The sequence below is a fragment of the Suncus etruscus genome, chromosome 9 (assembly GCF_024139225.1).
Source record: "Suncus etruscus isolate mSunEtr1 chromosome 9, mSunEtr1.pri.cur, whole genome shotgun sequence".
In the NCBI taxonomy this organism is placed as follows: domain Eukaryota; kingdom Metazoa; phylum Chordata; class Mammalia; order Eulipotyphla; family Soricidae; genus Suncus; species Suncus etruscus.
The window spans coordinates 115,882,520-115,902,328 of record NC_064856.1 but is presented as its reverse complement, the minus strand read 5'-3'; the positions used below and the strand labels follow the sequence as shown (position 1 = coordinate 115,902,328).

General features: G+C 41.2%; 1 protein-coding gene and 1 non-coding gene across 2 annotated transcripts in view; one reads left to right on the top strand and one right to left on the bottom strand.

The window, feature by feature from the left end:
• LOC126018864 (zinc finger protein 585A-like) overlaps nt 1–18,010 on the top strand; it is a 115,067-nt gene extending 97,057 nt beyond the window's left edge. Inside the window, exon 7 of the mRNA XM_049780959.1 lies at nt 17,175–18,010. Within this exon, the coding sequence (XP_049636916.1) occupies nt 17,175–17,899 (725 nt within the window). The 3' untranslated portion in view covers nt 17,900–18,010. The remainder of the gene's footprint in view (nt 1–17,174) is intronic.
• LOC126019350 (small nucleolar RNA SNORA51) lies at nt 99–231 on the bottom strand. Its single transcript, XR_007499076.1, has one exon. It is a non-coding gene; the product is annotated as a small nucleolar RNA SNORA51 (small nucleolar RNA).
• Nucleotides 18,011–19,809: the final 1,799 nt, after the last annotated feature.

The following is a 19,809-nucleotide window of genomic DNA, read 5'->3' as shown; positions in this document are numbered from 1 at the left end:
GGAGAGAGGGTGAGGTCCGTCCCAGGCTAGTACACACAAGGCAACATGCCTTAGGCCCTGCGCCACCGCTGCGGCCCGCCCAGAAGTACATTCTTTTTTTTTTTCCCCCAATTCACAATACAGACCAGGCAAAGGGCCTGTGTTGAGGTGTATATGGGGTGCATTTATTGTATCTCCTCTTTATATACAGTCAGTGTAAAGAACACAACCTGTGGTAAGAATTGGGAGGCCTTATATTTTCTTTTTTTTTTAATTTTTTTCTTCTTTATTTGAACATCTTGATGACATAAATGATTGTGATTAGGTTTCAGTCACGTAAAGAACACCCCCTTCGGGCCCGGAGAGATAGCACAGCGGCGTTTGCCTTGCAAGCAGCCGATCCAGGACCAAAGATGGTTGGTTCGAATTCCTGTGTCCCATATGATCCCCCGTGCCTGCCAGGAGCTATTTTTGAGCAGACAGCCAGGAGGAACCCCTGAGCATCGCCGGGTGTGGCCCAAAAACCAAAAAAAAAAAAAAAAAAGAACACCCCCTTCACCAGTGCAACATTCCCACCACCAATGTCCCCAATCTCCCTCCATCCTACACCACCCCCACCTGTACTCCAGACTGGCTTTCCAGTTCCCTGATTCATTCACTTGATTATGGTAGTTCTCTGTGTAGTTATTTCTATAGCTGTACTCACCACTCTTTGTGGTGAGCTTCATGGAGTGAGCTGGTGTTCCAGCCCTCCTTTCATTGTCTCTGAGGATTGTTACAAAAATGACTTTTATTTTTCTTAAAACCCATAGATGAGTGAGACTATTCTGCGTCTCTCTCTCTTCCTCTGACTTATTTCACTCAGCGTGATAGATTCCATGTACATCCATGTATAGGAAAATTTCATGACTTAATCTCTCCTGACAGCTGCATAATATTCCATTGTGTATATGTACCACAGTTTCTTTAGCCATTCATCTGTTGAAGGGCATCTTGGTTGTTTCCAGAGCCTGGCTATTGTGAATAGTGCTGCAATAAATATAGGTGTGAGGAAGGGGTTTTGTATTGTATTCTTGTGTTCTTAGGGTATATCCCTAGGAGTGGAATAGCTGGGTCGAATGGGAACACAATTTCCAGATTTTGAAGGAATCTCCATATCGCTTTCCATAGAGGCTGTACTAGACGGCATTCCCACCAGCAGTGGATAAGAGTTCCTTTCTCTCCACATCCCCGCCAGCACTGATTGTTCTCATTCTTTGTGATGTGCTCCAATCTCTGCTGTGAGGTGGTATCTCATCGTTGTTTTGATTTGCATCTCCCTGATGATTAGTGACGAGGAGCATTTTTTCATGTGCCTTTTGGCCATTTGTATTTCTTTTTTTATCAAAGTGTCTGTTCATTTCTTCTCCCCATTTTTTGATGGGATTAGATGTTTTTTCCTTGTAAAGTTCTGTCAGTGCCCTGTATATTTTGGATATTAGCCCCTTATCTAAAGGGTGTTGGGTGAATAGTTTCTCCCACTTGGTGTGTGACTCTTGTATACTGGGCACTATTTCTTTTGAGGTGCAGAAGCTTCTCAGTTTATTGTATTCCCATCTGTTGATCTCTGCTTCCACTTGTTTGGAAAGTGCAGTTTCCACCTTGAAGAAGCCTGTAGTCTCAATGTCATGGACTGTTTTACCGACGTGTTGTTCTATATACCTTATGGTATCCGATCTGATATCAAGGTCTTTAATCCATTTGGATTTTACCTTCGTACATGATGTTAACTGGGGGTCTATGTTCACTTTTTTGCAAGTGGATAACCAGTTCTGCCAGCACCACTTGTTGAAGAGATTTTCCCTGCTCCACATAGGATTTCTTGCTCCTTTGTCAAAAATTAGGTAATTGTATGTCTGGGGAATGTTCTCTGAGAACTCAAGCCTATTCCACTGATCTGAGGGTCTGTCTTTATTCCAATACCATGCTGTTTTGATAACTATTGCTTTGTAGTACACTTTAAAGTTGGGGAAAGTAATGCCTCCCATTTTCTTTTTCCCTAGGAGTGTCTTAGCTATTCGAGGGTCTTTGTTGTTCCAGATAAACTTCATAAGTGTTTGATCCACTTCTTTGAAGAATGTCATGGGTATTTTTAAGGGGATCTGTATAATGCTTTGGGGAGTATTGCCATTTTAGTGATGTTAATCCTGCCAATCCATGAGCAGGGTATGTGTTTCAATTTCCGTGTGTCCTCTCTTATTTCTTGGAGCAGGGCTTAATACTTTTTTTTGTATAGATCCTTCACGTCTTTGGTCAAGTTGACTCCAAGATATTTGAGTTTGTGTGGCACTATTCTGAATGGGATTGCTTTCCTGACTTCTGTCTCTTCCCTATCATTATTGGTGTATAAAAAGGCCATTGATTTCTGTAGGTTGATTTTGTAGCCTGCCACCTTGCTATATGAATCTATTGTTTCTAGAAGCTTTTTGGTAGAGTCTTTAGGGTTTTCTAAGTAGAGTATCATGTCGTCTGCAAACAATGAGAGCTTGACTTCTTCCTTTCCTATCTGGATTCCCTTGATAACTTTTTCTTGCCTGATCGCTATAGCAAGAACTTCCATTACTATGTTGAAGAGGAGTGGTGAGAGCAGACAGCCTTGTCTTGTACCAGAATTTAGAGGAAAGGCTTTTAGTTTTTCTCCATTGAGGATAATATTTGCCATTGGCTTGTGGTAGATGGCTTTAACTAGATTGAGAAAGGTTCCTTCCATTCCCATCTTGCTGAGAGTTTTGATCAAGAATGGGTGTTGGACCTTATCAAATGCTTTCTCTGCATCTGTTGATATGATCGTGTGATTTTTATTTTTCTTGTTGTTGATGTTGTGTATGATGTTAATAGATTTACGGATGTTAAACCATCCTTGCATTCCTGGGATGAAACCTACTTGGTCGTAGTGTATGATCTTCTTCATGATGCATTGGATCCTATTTGCCAGGATTTTGTTGAAGATCTTTGCATCAGCATTCATCAGGGATATTGGTCTGCAATTTTCTTTTTTGGCAGCGTCTCTGTATGGTTTTGGTATCAAGGTGATGTTGGTTTCATAAAAGCTGTTTGGAAGTGTTCCCGTTTTTTCAATTTCATGGAAGAGCTTGGCTAGGATTGGTAGTAGCTCCTCTTGAAACATTTGAAAAAATTCATTAGGAAAACCATCTAGGCCTGGGCTTTTCTATTTGGGCAGATGTTTGATTACAGTTTCAATTTCCTCAGTAGTGATGGGGGTGTTTAGATATGCTACATCCTCCTTACTTAAATGTGGAAGGTTATAAGTGTCCAAGAATTTTTCCATTTCTTCTAGGTTCTCATGTTTTGTAGCATAACATTTCTCAAAGTAGTCTCTGATTACCCTTTGGATCTCTGCAATTTCTGTCGTGATTTCCCCCTTTTCATTTCTAATACGGGTTATCAGATTTCTCTCTCTGTCTCTTTCTTTGTGAGTTTTGCCAATGGTCTATCAATCTTGTTTATTTTTTCAAAACACCATCTTCTGCTTTCATTGATCTTTTGGATTGCTTTTTGGTTTTCCACTCCATCGAGTTCTGCTTTCAGCTTTGTTATTTCCTTCTGTCTCCCTATTTTTGGTTCCTTTTGTTGGTCATTTTCTAATTTTTTGAGCTGTGTCATTAAGTTATTCAGGTATGCTCCTTCCTGATGTGTGCTTATAGAGCTATAAATTTTCCTCTCAGGACTGCTTTTGCTGTGTCCCATACATTCTGGAAGTTTGTGTCTTCATTATCATTTGTTTCCAGGAAAGTTTTGATTTCCTTTTTGATTTCATCTCAGACCCACTGGTTGTTCAGTAGCAGGCTGTTTAATTTCCAATTGTTAAAGTTTTTCTTCTGTGTGGCTTTGTAGTTCACATCTAATTTCAGAGCCTTGTGATCAGCAAAGGTAGCCTGCAAGATTTCTATCCTCTTGATTCTATGGAGGTATGTTTTATGTGTCAGCATGTAGTCTATTCTGGAGAATGACCCCATGTACATTGGAAAAGAATGTGTATCCAGGTTTTTTGGGATGGAGTGTCCTGTATATATCTACTAGTCCTCTTTCTTCCATAACTCTTTGTAGCAAGTCAGCCCCTGAAGAGGTTGACTGATGGTGGGATGGAGGATGAGGCCTTTTTCTTCCAGCTCGGAGCACGTGTCTGCCACCCTGTCTAGCCCACGTTTGGTTCTGAGGTGAAACGGCGGGTAAACAGCTCGCAGACAGTCAGGCTCGTGGAAATATTCGCTTTATTCGGAAGACAAAACTGAAGTCCAAAGACTCAGCTTCAGTTCCAGCAAAAAGCCCCGGCCTTCCCCAGACTCTTGTTTTTACCCACCAGAATCAGGTACCACCCAATGGTGGAATCAGATACCACCCAATGGTGGAAGCAGAATCAGGTCCTACCCTAGGGTGGGAGCAAAATGCCAGGTCACACCCTAGGGTAGGGCACAATCACCAATCAGTTTAGGGTGAGTAACATAGTAATCCCCTAAAATATTTACATACACAACAATTCCCCCCGTTTGTTTTTAGTAAACAAACAATATTGTCTACAATTATTAAAGGAAAAATTAGTCAATAATAAAAGAGCGGCTGTTTGCATAAGCGCATCACAGGAAAATGTAAAGAAAAACTTCTAACCTAAACACAGGGTGTCTAAAACCAGAAACATGTAACAAGGAATCAACTACAAGCTCCTGAGAAGATAAATCTAAGATGTACATAGATCTTTCGAAGAGACACCAGAAAGGTTGTGTAGCAGGCAAGAAGAAGCACCTTTTCTTTATTTGTTGTTGTTGTTGTTGGTTTTTTGGTCACACCATGCAGTGCTCAGGAGTTACTCCTGGGTCCACGTTCAGAAATCGCTCCTGGCTGATACCGGCATTTGAACCAATGACCTTCTGCATGAAAGGCAAACGCCTTACCTCCATGCTATCTCTCCGGCTCCATTTTCATTCAAGTTCAGGTAGACCAGAAAGCCCATCTTTGAGGGCAATGAACTAGGCCTTTATTTCGGAAGAAAAGGCACATACACACTCTGCACAGTGGGGAGCCACTACAATGATGATCAATAGGTATCTGAACTTTGTCCAAGTTCTTAATCCAGTCTGAAGTCCATAAGATGTCTGAAATTGATGTCAATTATTTATAGATGGGAGCTTAAGTCGCAAACCAAAACAAAATGTTTAAGGCAGAGACCCTCCCTGTGTAAATAAACAACTTGAGGGCCTATCCAAAATGGATGGAACCTCCTATAAACCTAGTATTTTGCCTATGATGCGCCCACACAAAAAACCCTGAGAACAGACAAAAATATTATTTAGGAAATTATAGACAACAATATCTAACTCACAAACCTAAAGTCAAGAAAGCAAAACCCTAATGTAATACAACATCAATTCCTAAGATTAAAAACTAAAGTAGAAAAACATTAATTACAATAGTCAAAAGAAGTGTAGTACCAAATATAACTTCAAAGGATTACAATTATAGGAAAAATACAACAGATGAAATTTCTACAGACTTCAATACCAATCTGTAAATATGAGGGGTCTGGAACTCCAAAAAGACCGGCCGAAGACACTTGATGGGTCTGGAAAAGCGGGTTGAAGCCTTGTACAGGAGATAACATCAAGCTGAATGAAGAAGGAAGGCCAGTACAGTCATCCATGTGTTGGGGCATCCCCAAGCATTACATCATTACATCATAAGTTGGTTGGGCTTCTGTATTTCCTTTGGGATCGGTGCAATCTTGGGGTAGCCATTGTAGAAACGGTCAACAATAGCATTGTGTATGTGGATGGTAAACCAGAAATTCAGATAGCACAGTTTAACTGGGATCCAGAGACTGTGGGTCTTATCCATGGATCTTTTCTCTGGGGTTACATTGTGACACAAATTCCAGGTGGCTTCATTTCCAACAAGTTTGCAGCATATATGGTGTAAAACTCCAACAGTCACGGATTTCTTCTTCCAGCCAAGATCAGGAAGCTTGTAGTTGTGGGTGAAGGAGATGAGTTGCACATGTGAAGGGAATCCTGAAAATTAAAATGTTAAGGACTAGGAAGAGAGAAGGAAGGATAAGGAAGACTAAATTGGGGAAGATAAAGTTAGGAAAAAGGGAACTATATACAAAATATGCAGAACAGACAGACACTAAACAAGACATACACATACAGACTTCACAAAAAATATGGTCATAACACTCACTCATACTTAAAAATATTTGTTGGAAAGGATCCAAAATAGAGCAAAAGAAAAGAGAACTCAGCTGAATCAACTAAAAGCGCCTTAAAATGTAATAGCCAGCAATTATTTAGATAAATCATTTCAAATTCACAAAAAAAAATTTTTTTTATGGCAGAGCAGAGCAGATCTGAAAGAGAATTTCATGCGTAATACAAACATGGAAAACTCTACTATACGTGTATATCAGTATATATAGAAAGTTATTGTATAACAGTAACTTTATGATAATCAATCATAGGCAAGAAGCACTGTGAAGAAAGTCCACCTAAAATTATCATTATGTCAGAGTCTTAAAACCCAAATTGAGGGAAATAAAGCAATGATGTTAAAATAAAGAGTGAAAGTTGTTAAATGAGTATACCTAGAAAGAAAAACAACATTAATATGATGAGAAATTTCTCTTTCAGGTGAATCTTGACTAAATTAATTTGTAAAATTTCAAGATTAACTGAGACCTAGAGCAATAATGAAATTAAGACATAAATCCATCCTACAAGGAAACACATTGGGGATTCATGATTTTCAATCTATATTCATTGATCATGCCTGTGGAAAGAATCCTAGAGCATTAATAGCAACTGATAAGGAAGTGAAATGATTATCTGGTGTTCATTGTAGATCTTTAAGAAGTATAAAACAGGATGTATGCTGCTGTGGAATTCACCAATGTATTAGGGACTTTTTGATCTTCTTGTCATCAAAATTGATCCAGTGTTGTTTTGCAGCAATTTTACAGTATGAAGTACAGTGTCCATAGTGAACTTTACCATAATGGTTTGACACCGATGATAAGTTGTATTTCTTAATCTTGCTTTTATTCTCTGAAGTGAATTCCTCTAAATTGAGGTCTTCTAAAGGAAAATCTACATAAGTATGCAATTTTTTTATTTGTTTGCCATCAAAAGCAAAACGTTTCAAGTGTATTATAAGTACTGGTGGCAGTTTCCATAAGTACGTTTTCTTTGAAAAATCCCTTCTAGTTTTGCAACTGTTGCACAGAACTTTGTTGTCATTTCTTAACGCTTCTTTAAAAAATTCAGAGACGCATTCCTGTAATGTACATTTATCTGTAGATGTAACAGCCAGAGACAAATGAACAAATGTCTCATAAACCTCAGACTTTTGGTGGCAAGTGAGACACTGGAGTATAGATTTGAATTGTCCTTGAAAGAGATCATAAATAATAGATTTGTGAGCCTTTTGGTGTTCTGGAATAAATTGTTCATAATTTTCATTTTCCATGAGATGTATAGTTTTGTCTGTCATTAGATTTACAGTAAGCAAGTCCTGATGTAGTCCCTCTATTAGGAACATCAGTAGTTCGTGAGGATCCTGCTGATTGTGTCCAGCAAACTGGTCATTAAGTAAACCAATTGTACTTTGAAGCTTTCAGGGTTAATATATCTATGAAATCCATTTCCCATGGTTTTGATGAGCCGACCAAATTCTTCGGCTAATTTACCTTCACGCCCCATCGGATTTTTCTTGTTAATATCCTTTTTATAATGATCTTTATGAAAATACTGAGTCAAGTCTGAAATATTATACAAGCATTGCAATATTGAGTTCATGTAGCAAGAGTTTCCTATATTTTGGAGCGCAGTTAAGACAGGTTCCTGTCTTTCCTTTTGCATCTCGGAGTGTAAGGGTTTATCACTACCATCAGTCTCACTCATTGTATGGTGGGTGACAGCTAAATCGTTGTTCCCTGCCCCAGAGACCTCAGCAATATTACTGCTGTTAGAGTCTGAAGTATTCTGCTTTTGCTCTGAAGGAAAGTTTGTAGTCTGAATCTGATCATTTGTGCTAGCCCGATTTCTAACAAGGCGTAATGGAACCCAAAATTTCTTGGGAGGGTTGTCATTTATAGAAACATAGGCATAAGCCCTTCCTCTTAGGAGAAGATAGCCAACTATCCATTTTTCATTCTCCTTGATCCAAATAGGTTTATGGGTTGTTTCTTGTCTCTGAATATCTTCTTTAAAATGTCTTTCCGCTGCAGTGTAACTTTTCCCTTGGGGTAAGTTAAAGTAATTTAGTGTGATAAGAGTCAAAGATAGCAAATCCTTTGGTGGTAAACCTCTTTTTCTATTTTTTTGCAATAGAGTTTTTAAGGTTCTGTGAATCCTTTCTACAATGGCCTGTCCCCTACAATTGTAAGGAATTCCTCTGAGATGTCTTATCTGCCATTCCTTACCAAAAAATTCAAAAGTTTTGCTAACATAGGCTGGCCCATTATCAGTTTTTATAGAATATGGAATACCCATCACAGAAAAACATTGTAAAAGAAAACTACAAGCAGCCTTGGATTTTTGAGAAGACATGGGAATTGCCCACATAAACCGAGAATAAGTGTCCACCACAACATGAAGATAAGGTTTCCTTGGAAATAAATCTGTTTGAGTTATATCCATTTGCCAAAGTTCGTTAGACTGTAAGCCTCTTGGGTTTGCTCCTGCTATGTGAGTCTTTTTTGTTAACGGTGCATATATGTTGCAGTTTTCTACAATTTCTCTAGCTTGCCTCCATGGAATTTGGTAATTCACATGTAAACGGCGAGCATTTGTGTGTAGGGCTGAATGTTCCTCTACAGGTGATTTAAATATAGGCATTGCTAGCAAGTCAGCAGTTTTATTTCCTTGAGCCATCGGTCCTGGAAGACCTTAGTGGGCTCTAATATGCGTGATGAACATGGGCTCAGTTCGTTTTTGAAGAAGCTGCTGTAATTGTTTAAGTAAGTTCTGTATGATTGGGTTATTAGCATTAAGTGAAGCAGTGGCTATCACATGACATAAATTTACCACATACAAAGAATCAGAAACTATATTCATGGCTTCAGATACATTTTCTAATAGGTAAATTAACGTTGCTAATTCAACTTTCTGTGCAGATTTATATTTGGTATCTATGGTCATATTAATGTTGTCTCCGGTTATTCCTCCTTTTCCATTTTGGGATCCATCAATGTAAAAAACCTTCGCATTGGGAATAGGAGAATCCCGAACAATTGAAGAAATAGCAAACTGAGTTTTCTTTAAAAGGTCCCAAATTTTTCCTGCTGGATAATGGGAGGATATTTCTCCTGTGAAATCTGAGAGGGCCCTTTGTAGAGATTCATTAATTGGCAATATTGACTCAATTTCCTTTTTTGGTACTGGCAAAACTATTATATCTGGGTCAAAACCTAGTAAAGATATAGATCTGAGTCTTGCCTTGATAATAATCTCTGAAATCAGTTGCAAGTAGGGGACAACTGAGCGAGGTTTTTTCTTATGTAAATACACCCATTCCAAAGGTCCTGACTGTTGCATAAAGGCCCCTTTGGGGGTTTCTATAGTAGGGAAGATTAACATTAATACCTTTTCTCCTGGGATGAATCTTGAGAGAAACGATTTTTGTAATCTGCTCAAGAAGATGTCCAATTCATTTTTGGCAGCTGTTGTTAAATTTCTTGGGCTATCTAAAGCAGGGTCACCCTCCAACGTTTTAAACAGATTAGATAACTCTGCATTTGGGATTCCTAGTGCAGGGCGGAGCCAATTTAAGTCACCTAAAAGTCTCTGAAAATCATTAAGCATTCTGAGGTTTTCTTTTTTGATAGAAAATTTTTGTGGACGTATAGACGTCCGGTCCAAAATAAAACCCAAATATTGATACGGTGGCATTATCTGTATTTTTTCTAAAGCTATGTTCAGTCCTGATGTTTGTAAATAGTCAATAACATAAGAGTATAAGTCCTGTAAATATGTTTCATTGTTCATTGTGAGCAAGATATCATCTGTATAATGAAATATCATGGCTTGAGGAAATTTTTCAGGAGCAGGGCTCAAAACCTTATCTACAAAAAACTGACACATGGTTGGGGAATTCAGCATACCTTCGGGGAGAACAGTCCATTGGAAACGTCTGCAGGGATGGGTATTATTGAGAGAAGGAACTGAGAATGCAAAACGTTTTTTATCATCTGGGTGGATAGGAATATGGTAGAAGCAGTCTTTCAGATCAATTATAATTAGTGGCCATTCCTTTGGAATAACTACAGGTGATGGAAAACCAGTCTGCACTTTGCCCATAGGTATCATGGATAAATTTATAGCTCTAAGATCCATCAAAAGTCTCCATTTACCGGATTTCTTTTTTATCGTGAATATAGGTGAATTCCATTGAGAAAAAGATGGTTCAATATGTCCTAAACTTAGCTGTTCCTCCACTAATTCTGTCAGCACCTTTAATTTATCAGTTTTAAGGGGCCACTGACCTGTCCAAATTGGTTCATCAGATTTCCATTTTATTTTTATTGGTGCTGGTGTTTTTATGGTAGTGGCCCCTACTAAAAATTTTTGGTTTTTAAATCAAAAGAAGGTTCGGGCTCTTCCAGAGCTAATGGGATGTGGAATTCTGCTTTCCACTGTTAGTGTAGGTCACGGCCCCACAGGGATGGTGAAAATGGGCCCACGTGAGGTCTGATTATTGCTTTTTGATTTTCTGGGCCGTAAAATAGCATAGTCCTCATTCTTAACAGACAGGAACTCAGGCCTCCTATTCCTTCTAGGGAATACGGGATTTCCTGAAGAGGCCAATTTTCTGGCCATTCTTTATCAGAAATTACGGTAACCTGAGCACCCGTATCTATCATTCCATCAAAGGGTTGCCCTTTCAAGTGAAGTTTGATCATTGGGTGTTCATCTTTACATTTAGTAACCAGAGCCACGATTGGGTTTTGAGCAGCACCCGGATCTGTGCTTCCAAAACCTCCAATTCTAGTCTTATCTGAAGTCCCAAATTTGACATAAGGCACTATTACTATCTGGGCAATCGCTTCTCCTTTTTTAAAGGTCCATGTAACTGGTACAGTAATAACTACAATAATTTCTCCCATAGAATCTGAGTCAATGACACCAGTGATTACTGATATACCCTTTATGTTGAGGGAACTTCTGCCAAGAATCAAACCCATAGTATCTGGGGGTGGCGGGCCTACAATGCCAGTTTCTAACATGTAAGGGCATGCTCCTGGGTAAATTGTAATGTCCTCTGGGCATAATATGTCTAATCCGGCACTCCCTGAAGTGGAGTGGATTAATTCCCTTATCGTGATGAATTTTCTTGGGCTGGGCTTGGTAGGATTATTGTCTGTGAACTTTGCCCCTGATTTGGAAGGGCCTGGGGGGAGGCCCTGTGGGCGTTTCCCTGCATCTTGTATGTGTGTTCTTGAGGAGCTGAATTTATAAGGAGACGACAATTTCTTTTGATATATCCCTGTTTTCCACAATGGTAGCAGGCGATTTGCCTCCTGGGGACTGTGTTGAAACCTCTACTTAGGTTATTATTAATGAGGTTTCTGGATCTGCAATCTTTCGCCCAGTGGCGACCCCTTTTGCATTTTGGGCAAAGACCTGGTTTCCGGAAAGTGTTCTGTCCCCGAGGGGAGTAAGGCATTGTTCCCTTGGTAACTGGGAAGGTTTGTACTGAGTCTAAGTGGGGTGGGGGTTGGGGTTCCCCATAGACATTCCTGCAGGCATAAAGGTAATCATTCACATCTGCCTTTTCATTTAATGTATTCAGTACTAATCTACAGGCTGAATTTGCATTATGATAGGCCAAAGATTTTACTAGGAAGTTTCTCATCTCCTCATCTTCCACGTGTAACTTCAGAGCATCTTTAATCTTACCTACAAACTCTGCAAATGACTCATAAGGGCCTTGGGTAATTTTTAAAAAGTTTCCTCTACCAATGCTGTTAGAATCAATTTTTTCCCATGATGACAATGCAATATCCCTAATTAAATTTAAGATTTCCTTAGGTAAAGCTGCTTGTGTCTGAATATTTGCAAATTGATTTTCTGCCATCAATAATTCATACGATACAGTAACACCTGCCACTTGCTTTTTCGTACCATCCAGGCTATATAATTTAGGGTTAGGGTTAGTACATTTCCCATTCAGTTCACTGTTTAGACGACAGGCATATTTCAGCGATTCTTTTAAAATCATACAAAGTCCAAGATGAGTTATGACTCCAAAGTCTTAATAACTCCACACTGTATGGCGATTTTGGCCCATGCGCTTTACATGCTCTTTTAAACCGATCTAATTCTTCCATCTGATAGGGTACATAGTTAGAAACATTTACCCCGTCTATAGGGGATGAGGCCGGATTAGCAAAATTACTCTGAATAGAGCTCTGAGACCGAGCATGTGGTTCATCGTCTGAATCTGCTCTGCTCTGCCTTTCAATTTTGTGAATAGAATGAGGCCTCCCTTGTGGAGTTAGCACTGGAGGTTGATCATTATCTGAGTCACTACTGTCAAGCTATTCACTAGAATCAGGCTTAACATTCCGAGTTGTTTTTCTTCCAGCAAAAATTTCTATATTGTTGATGGTGGGGCTGGATTCGTCAGCCCGCACCTTGGTCTGAGTTTTCGTCAGATAGATTTCCTTATTATCTATACTGGTTTTAGCCTCACCATTTCTACACTTTCTATTTCCTAAATACCAGCCAATAACTATGCTCACAATAATAATGTTAGTCAACACAGAAATTCCACAAACTATGATGGCTGGAGACACTGCAGTTTTCATTTGAAATATAGACCACAACCATCCAACTGCAGTGATTGTCCTTAGATCAAAACCAATTAGTTTTAAACAAAATGGAATGATCCACTTGTATACTAGAGCACCAATGCGTAAGACAAAGGGTGGCAAAATCCACATGATTAACCACAGAAACCATTTGATGGTCAGCATAGGAAATTTCCAATGAAGTATTTCACTTACAGTTATTGAGGGTCCAGGTTCAGGTCCCTGTTCGGGCGCCATTATGTAGCAAGTCAGCCCCTGAAGAGGTTGACTGATGGTGGGATGGAGGATGAGGCCTTTTTCTTCCAGCTCGGAGCACGTGTCTGCCACCCTGTCTAGCCCACGGTTCTGAGGTGAAACGGCGGGTAAACAGCTCGCAGACAGTCAGGCTCGTGGAAATATTCGCTTTATTCGGAAGACAAAACTGCAGTCCAAAGACTCAGCTTCAGTTCCAGCAAAAAGCCCCGGCCTTCCACAGACCCTTGTTTTTATCCACCAGAATCAGGTACCACCCAATGGTGGGATCACATACCATCCAATGGTGGAAGCAGAATCAGGTCCTACCCTAGGGTGGGGGCAGAATGCCAGGTCACACCCTAGGGTAGGGCACAATCACCAATCAGTTTAGGGTGAGTAACATAGTAATCCCCTAAAATATTTACATACACAACACTCTTTTCAGGGCTAGTATGTTTTTTTTGGGTTTCAGTCTGGTTGACCTATCAAGTGTTGATAGGGCCGTGTTGAAGTCTCCCACAATGATTGTGTTATTATTGATTTCTTTCAGATTTGTCAGTAATTGTATTAGATAATTTGCTGGTCTCTCATTGGGTGCATATATGTTTAATAGTCTGATTTCTTCCTGTTGCACATATCCCTTGATTAGTACATAGTGTCCATCTTTGTCCCATACCACTTTTCTGAGTATAAAGTTGGTGTCATCAGATATTAATATGGCCACCCCAGCTTTTTTGAGGGTGTTGTTTGCTTGGATAATTTTCCTCCAGTCTTTGATTTTGAGTCTATGTTTGTTCTGACTATTCAGATGTGTTTCTTGTAGGCAGCAGAAGGTTGGATTCATCTTTTTGACCCATTTTGCCACTCTCTGTCTTTTAATTGGTGAATTTAGTCCATTGACATTGAGGAAGATGATTGTCATAGGATTTAATGTCATCTTTGTAGATAAGTTTGCTGTGTTTGTTGGTCTCTCTTGTCTTAGAGTAGACCTGTCAGTTTTTCCTTTAAGGCTGGTTTATCATCTGTGAAGTTTCTGAGCTGGTGTTTATCCATGAAGCTGTGTATTCTTCCTTCAAACCTGAACGTGAGTCGGGCTGGGTGCAGTATTCTCGGTGAGGCATTCATTTCATTCAGTCTTGTCACAATATCCCACCACTGTCTTCTGGCCTTGAGAGTTTCTTGTGACATGTCTGCTGTAAGTCTTAAGGATCCTCCTTTGAATGTAATTTCCCTTTTTGATCTTGCTGCTTTCAGTGTTCTATCTCTGTCTATGGGATTTGTCATTGTAACGAGGGTGTGTCTTGGGGTGTTTTTCTTTGGGTCACTTTTAGCTGGTACTCTTCGGGCATGCAGGATTTGATTGCATGTAGTCTTTAACTCTGGGAGTATCTCTTTGATGAGGTCTTTGGCAGTTGATTCTTCCTGGAGATCTCCTTCCTGGGTTTCTGGGACTCCAATGATTCTTAAGTTGTTTCTGTTGAGTTTATCAAAGACTTCTATTTTCATATGTTCACATGCCTTGAGTACTTTTTCCATTGCCTGTTCATTTGTCTTAAGGTTCTTTTCCAATTTCTTCTGTGTGTTGAGTTTTTCTGCATCACGTCTTCCAGTACTCTGATTCTCTCCTCAGCTGCTGATACCTGTTGGCGAGGCTATCCATTGAGGTTTTCAGTTGAGCAACCGTGTTTTTCAGATCTGTTATTTCAATTTGGAGTTTTCTGATTTCTGTCTTTGTGTTCTCTTCATATCGATCTATGCTTTTTTTGAGTTCTACGAACATATTCCATATTTCTATTCTAAATTCCTTATCTGAAAGATTAATCAGGCGGTTGGAATTTATTAGGTCATCCGAGCTTTCGTCTTCATTCTCTGTGGATGGTGTTTGCCTGCGAGGTTTCCCCATTGTCACGCTTGTAGTGTTGCTTTTCCTGCGTGTTGTGGTGGGGTTCATTGGTTTTTTGTTTGTTTGTTTGTTTTTGTGGGGTTGTTTTTTTTTTTTTTTTGGTTTTTGGGCCACACCCGGTAACGCTCAGGGGTTACTCCTGGCTATGTGCTCAGAAGTTGCTCCTGGCTTGGGGGACCATATGGAACACCGGGGGATCGAACTGCGGTCCGTCCAAGGCTAGCGCAGGCAAGGCAGGCACCTTACCTTTAGCGCCACCGCCCGGCCCCGGGGTTCATTGGTTAGAAAGAGTGCGCGGCCACGAAGCGAAGCAAAGTGGCCACGCTCTTCTGCTGCCTCTAGTAGACAGTCCTCAGAGTGAACAAAGGCACTGCCCTGCCAGAGACCTCAGCTTATTGGACAGCCCCCGCAGCCAGAATGTACTCACTCAGCCACTTCAAAATGCAGTTTTTTGGGGGTGCGCTCGGCCTCTGAGGAAACCTTCGGGGATTCAGAAGCACAGGCACAGGCAGACAGACGTAGAAGTTTCCCCTGAAGTCCTCAGAGTGAACAAAGGCACAGCAGGGCAGAGCGACCCCTGCAGCCAGAATGTACTCACTCAGCCACTTCAAAATGCAGTTTTTTGGGGGTGCGCTCCCTAGACCTCTGAGGAAACCTTCAGGGATTCAGAAGCCAGAAGTACATTTTTTTTTTTTTTTTGGTTTTTGGGCCACACCCGGCATTGCTCAGGGGTTACTCCTGGCTGGCTGCTCAGAAATAGCTCCTGGCAGGCACGGGACCATATGGGACACCGGGATTCGAACCAACCGCCTTTGGTCCTGGATCGGCTGCTTGCAAGGCAAACGCCGCTGTGCTATCTCTCCGGGCCCAGAAGTACATTCTTAATGCAAAATTGACAATAACCCTGAGCACTGTAATCTGTGAACAAGAATAAAAACAAAGAAATACTTAAATGGACTTTTTAAATTTTGCAAGATCAAGCAAATGCAGATGAATAACAAAACACAGTTCAGAAGCCAAAGGTGTATAGTAAAGCAGCCTGTACATTTCTCTTACCCTGCCAGGAATGATACCAAATCACAGAACCAAGGCTAATGTCTGGCACCTTCGGGTGAAGAATTTATCTTGTTTTATCAACAAAATAAGGAAATCCAGGGGGCAGACATTAACAGGATGTATAGCTATGATCCAGACAACCTTGTCAACATCTACTCTGACCAAAACCTTCCTCTTTCAGTAGAACCTAATTCAGAAATCCATCTATGTCCTTTTGCTATTTTGCGTTTTCCATTCAGAACTTTTTTATTCATCTCATAAAATATAATCATCCCTCTCTGATCCTTCCAGGAACATCTGCGAGAAAGCACCCTGAAACTGATAATTCCTGTCCACGTGATCAGAACCAATGGCAGCAGCGTTCTCTTCCAAATAATGAGAAACCAAGAAATGACATAGTTGAAAGTCAAAAGCACAAAGAAAGCTCCATAGTGTTGGCTAAGAAGATAAAGCACAGACGAATTTCAACAGCCTTTTCTAGACTACTTTGCAGTCATATAGGGAGCTCTAATAAACATGAGGTGCCAATGGAGGAAGAAACTAACACATGCCAGAAAGAAAACCCAAAGGAAACAGATGGAATAGTTGTAGGAATAAGAATGCGAAGAATTTTAAGAGACAAGCATATAAGGACAGGTCAAAGCTTCAGTGATAGATCAAATGTCATCACACATCAGATTCACACAGGGAAAAAGCCCCATGTTTGCGGAGAGTGTGACAGAGGGTTTAGTCAAAGGTCACATCTCATCACACACCAGAGAACACACACCGGGGAGAAGCCCCATGTTTGCATGGAGTGTGGCCGATGCTTCAGTCATAAGTCGAGTCTCGTCACACACCAGTGGACACACACTACAGAGAAGCCCCATGTTTGCAAGCAGTGTGGGCAAGGCTTCATTCAGAAGTCAAGTATCATAGCACACCAGCGGACACACACAGGAGAGAAGCCCCATGTTTGCAGGGAGTGTGGGCAAGCCTTCAGTATGAGGGCATATCTCATCACACACCAGAGGATACATACAGGAGATAAGCCCCATGTTTGCAAGAAGTGTGGACAAGGATTCAGTCAGAAGTCACATCTCATCACACATCAGAGAACACACACAGGAGAGAAGCCCTATGTTTGCAAGGAGTGTGACCGAGGGTTCAGTCGAAGGTCACATCTCAGAACACACCAAAGCACACACACAGGGGAGAAGCCCCATGTTTGCAGGGAGTGTGGGAGAGCCTTTAGTGTGAAATCAAGTCTCCTCACACACCAGAGGACACACACGCGGGAGAAGCCCCATGTTTGCAGGGAGTGTGGGAGAGCCTTCAGTGTGAAGTCGAGTCTCCTCACGCACCAGAGAACACACACAGGAGAGAAACCCTATGTTTGCAGAGAGTGTGGACGAGGCTTCAGTCAGAGGTCACATATCATCGCACACCTGAGGATACACACAGGGGAGAAGCCCCATGTTTGCAGGGAATGTGGGCAAGGCTTCACTCAGAAATCAAGTCTCATCGCACACCAGAGGACACACACAGCAGAGAGGCCCCATGTTTGCAGGGAGTGTGGGAGAGCATTCAGCGTGAAGTCGAGTCTTATCACACACCAGAGGACACACACAGGAGAGAAGCCATATGCTTGCAGAGTGTGTGGGCGAGGCTTCAGTCAGAGTTCCCATCTCATCACACACCAGAGGATACACACTGGGGAGAAGCCCCATGTTTGCAGGGAGTGTGGGCAAGGCTTCACTCAGAAGTCAAATCTCGTCACACACCAGAGGACACACACAGCAGAGAGGCCCCATGTTTGCAGGGAGTGTGGACGAGGCTTCAGTCAGAGATCAATTCTCTTCAAACACCATAAGACACATACAGGTTAGACACCCTCTGTTTGAGTCAGGTGACAAATGAGGACTAAGTAATGTCTCAGCATTCATACATATCAAATGCAGATACCAAAAACTGCATGATCCACCTGATTAGTTGGTCTGTGAAGTGTAATTACCTCTAACTCCATATTTTTTTTTACCTGTGCACTCATCAACTTTTCATATATTATGTTTTTGTTATTTGGGTCACAGCTGGCAGTGCTCAGGAGCTACTCCTGCTCTATGCTCAGAAATCGTTCCTGGCAGGCTCAGGGGACAATATGGGATGCTGGGATTTGAACCACTGTCCTGCATACAATAGGCAAACACCCTACCTTCATGCTATCTCTCTGGCCCCTGTCTTTGTTTATTTCTGATCTCATATTTTTTCCATTTTTTATGCAGTGACGAATAAAATGGGCAAAACTAACACCCAATTCGAAACAAAATCAGTCCCTGATAAATTATCTGAGATCATTCAGGTTATTAATTCCTCGGTCAAGGGAGAAAAAAACCTCAGATTTAATATGAAGTCGTGGAAAGAAAAATCTAGATCTGGGAAGTAGGACCTTTTCTTTTACGTATTGTGTTGTGCTGTGATGTCGGTTCTACAGTGCTCAGGACTTCTGGTTTTGTGTTCAGTGTAAGTCTGGTGGACCAAATTGGGTACTGGATATCAAATCCTTGTCAGCCAGGTGCAAAGCAATTGAGCTACCACTGAACAATTAATCCAGCACCAATATTGGGTTTGTATTAAGAAAAACATTAGTTTTTATGTTCTCTTCACTTCGATGCTTCCTTCACTCAGATGAGAAGTAGGTGTTTCATAAGCTTTGAGAACTGAAGAGGGAACAACTTCCTGGGCAGCCCCACTCAAAGGGAATCCCACAGACTTGAAGACAATAGTGCACTGTTCAGAGTACAAAAATGTAGTGGGAGGGGTCACATCCTTGTCCCACCAAACGTGATCCAGTTGCTCAGAATAGGAGCACTGGGCCCTCCCCTCATATTTGCAATAAAACTCATTGCTAATGTGGGCACAGTCCTCAGAGGTTTCCCAAATTTACTTTCTGCAACCTTGGCTTCTTAGGAAATGGGGTGTGATCCTAAAACTGAGTTATGATATGGGGTTTTGGCTTCAACCTTCCTCAACAGAATCCTTATTGTCTTCACCACTCGCTCAGTGGCTGTGGTCCATTTATGTTGCTGTTGGACGAAGCCCAGAGGAGAGGCATTTCTGCATCCTCTAGGTCTCACGAGGATGTCTTCTAAATAACAGTAGAGAGAGCTTCACCAAGACCTCAGTCCAATCACGCTACCTCTGATCATCCACAGCCACTGGTGACTCCAGCGCCTTCACCAAAAAGTTAATTTTAGAAGGAAAAGACTAGATCCATGGCAATTAGGAAGCAGAAGCTGAGGCAAGAGGGGCACAACCCAATGCCTCCATTCCATTCATCTAGCCACTTGATCATAGCAACTACCTCAGCAGCCAAGGCCAGATCCTCATACTGAGGAAAGGGCATTGCCAGGTATCTAAGGACCATATCTGGGTAGGTAAGGGTGATGAAGGCCCCAAGAACAGCAGAGCTCTTCACAGTGGTGGTGGGGTATGGCTTCAGTCGAAGCAATCCAAACAAGAGAGTAAAAGTTTCTGAAAGTCTGAATATTTGTCTTCAAATCCACAGTTTATCACTGTTGTTTGAATAAAAGCTAACCACTATCTGACCTGTGTCTGAACAAACTTCTAAAATTCCCTTCAAGGACCTGGACCCTCAATAACTAAGTGAAACGCTTTTTTTGGAAATTGCCTCTGGAGATCTTTGGATGGCTTCATTGGTCAGCCGCGTTGATTGTGCCACCTTGTTACAAATTCTTTGGTTCTGCGTTTGTCAAGTGGATATTTCCATACTATTTAAAAT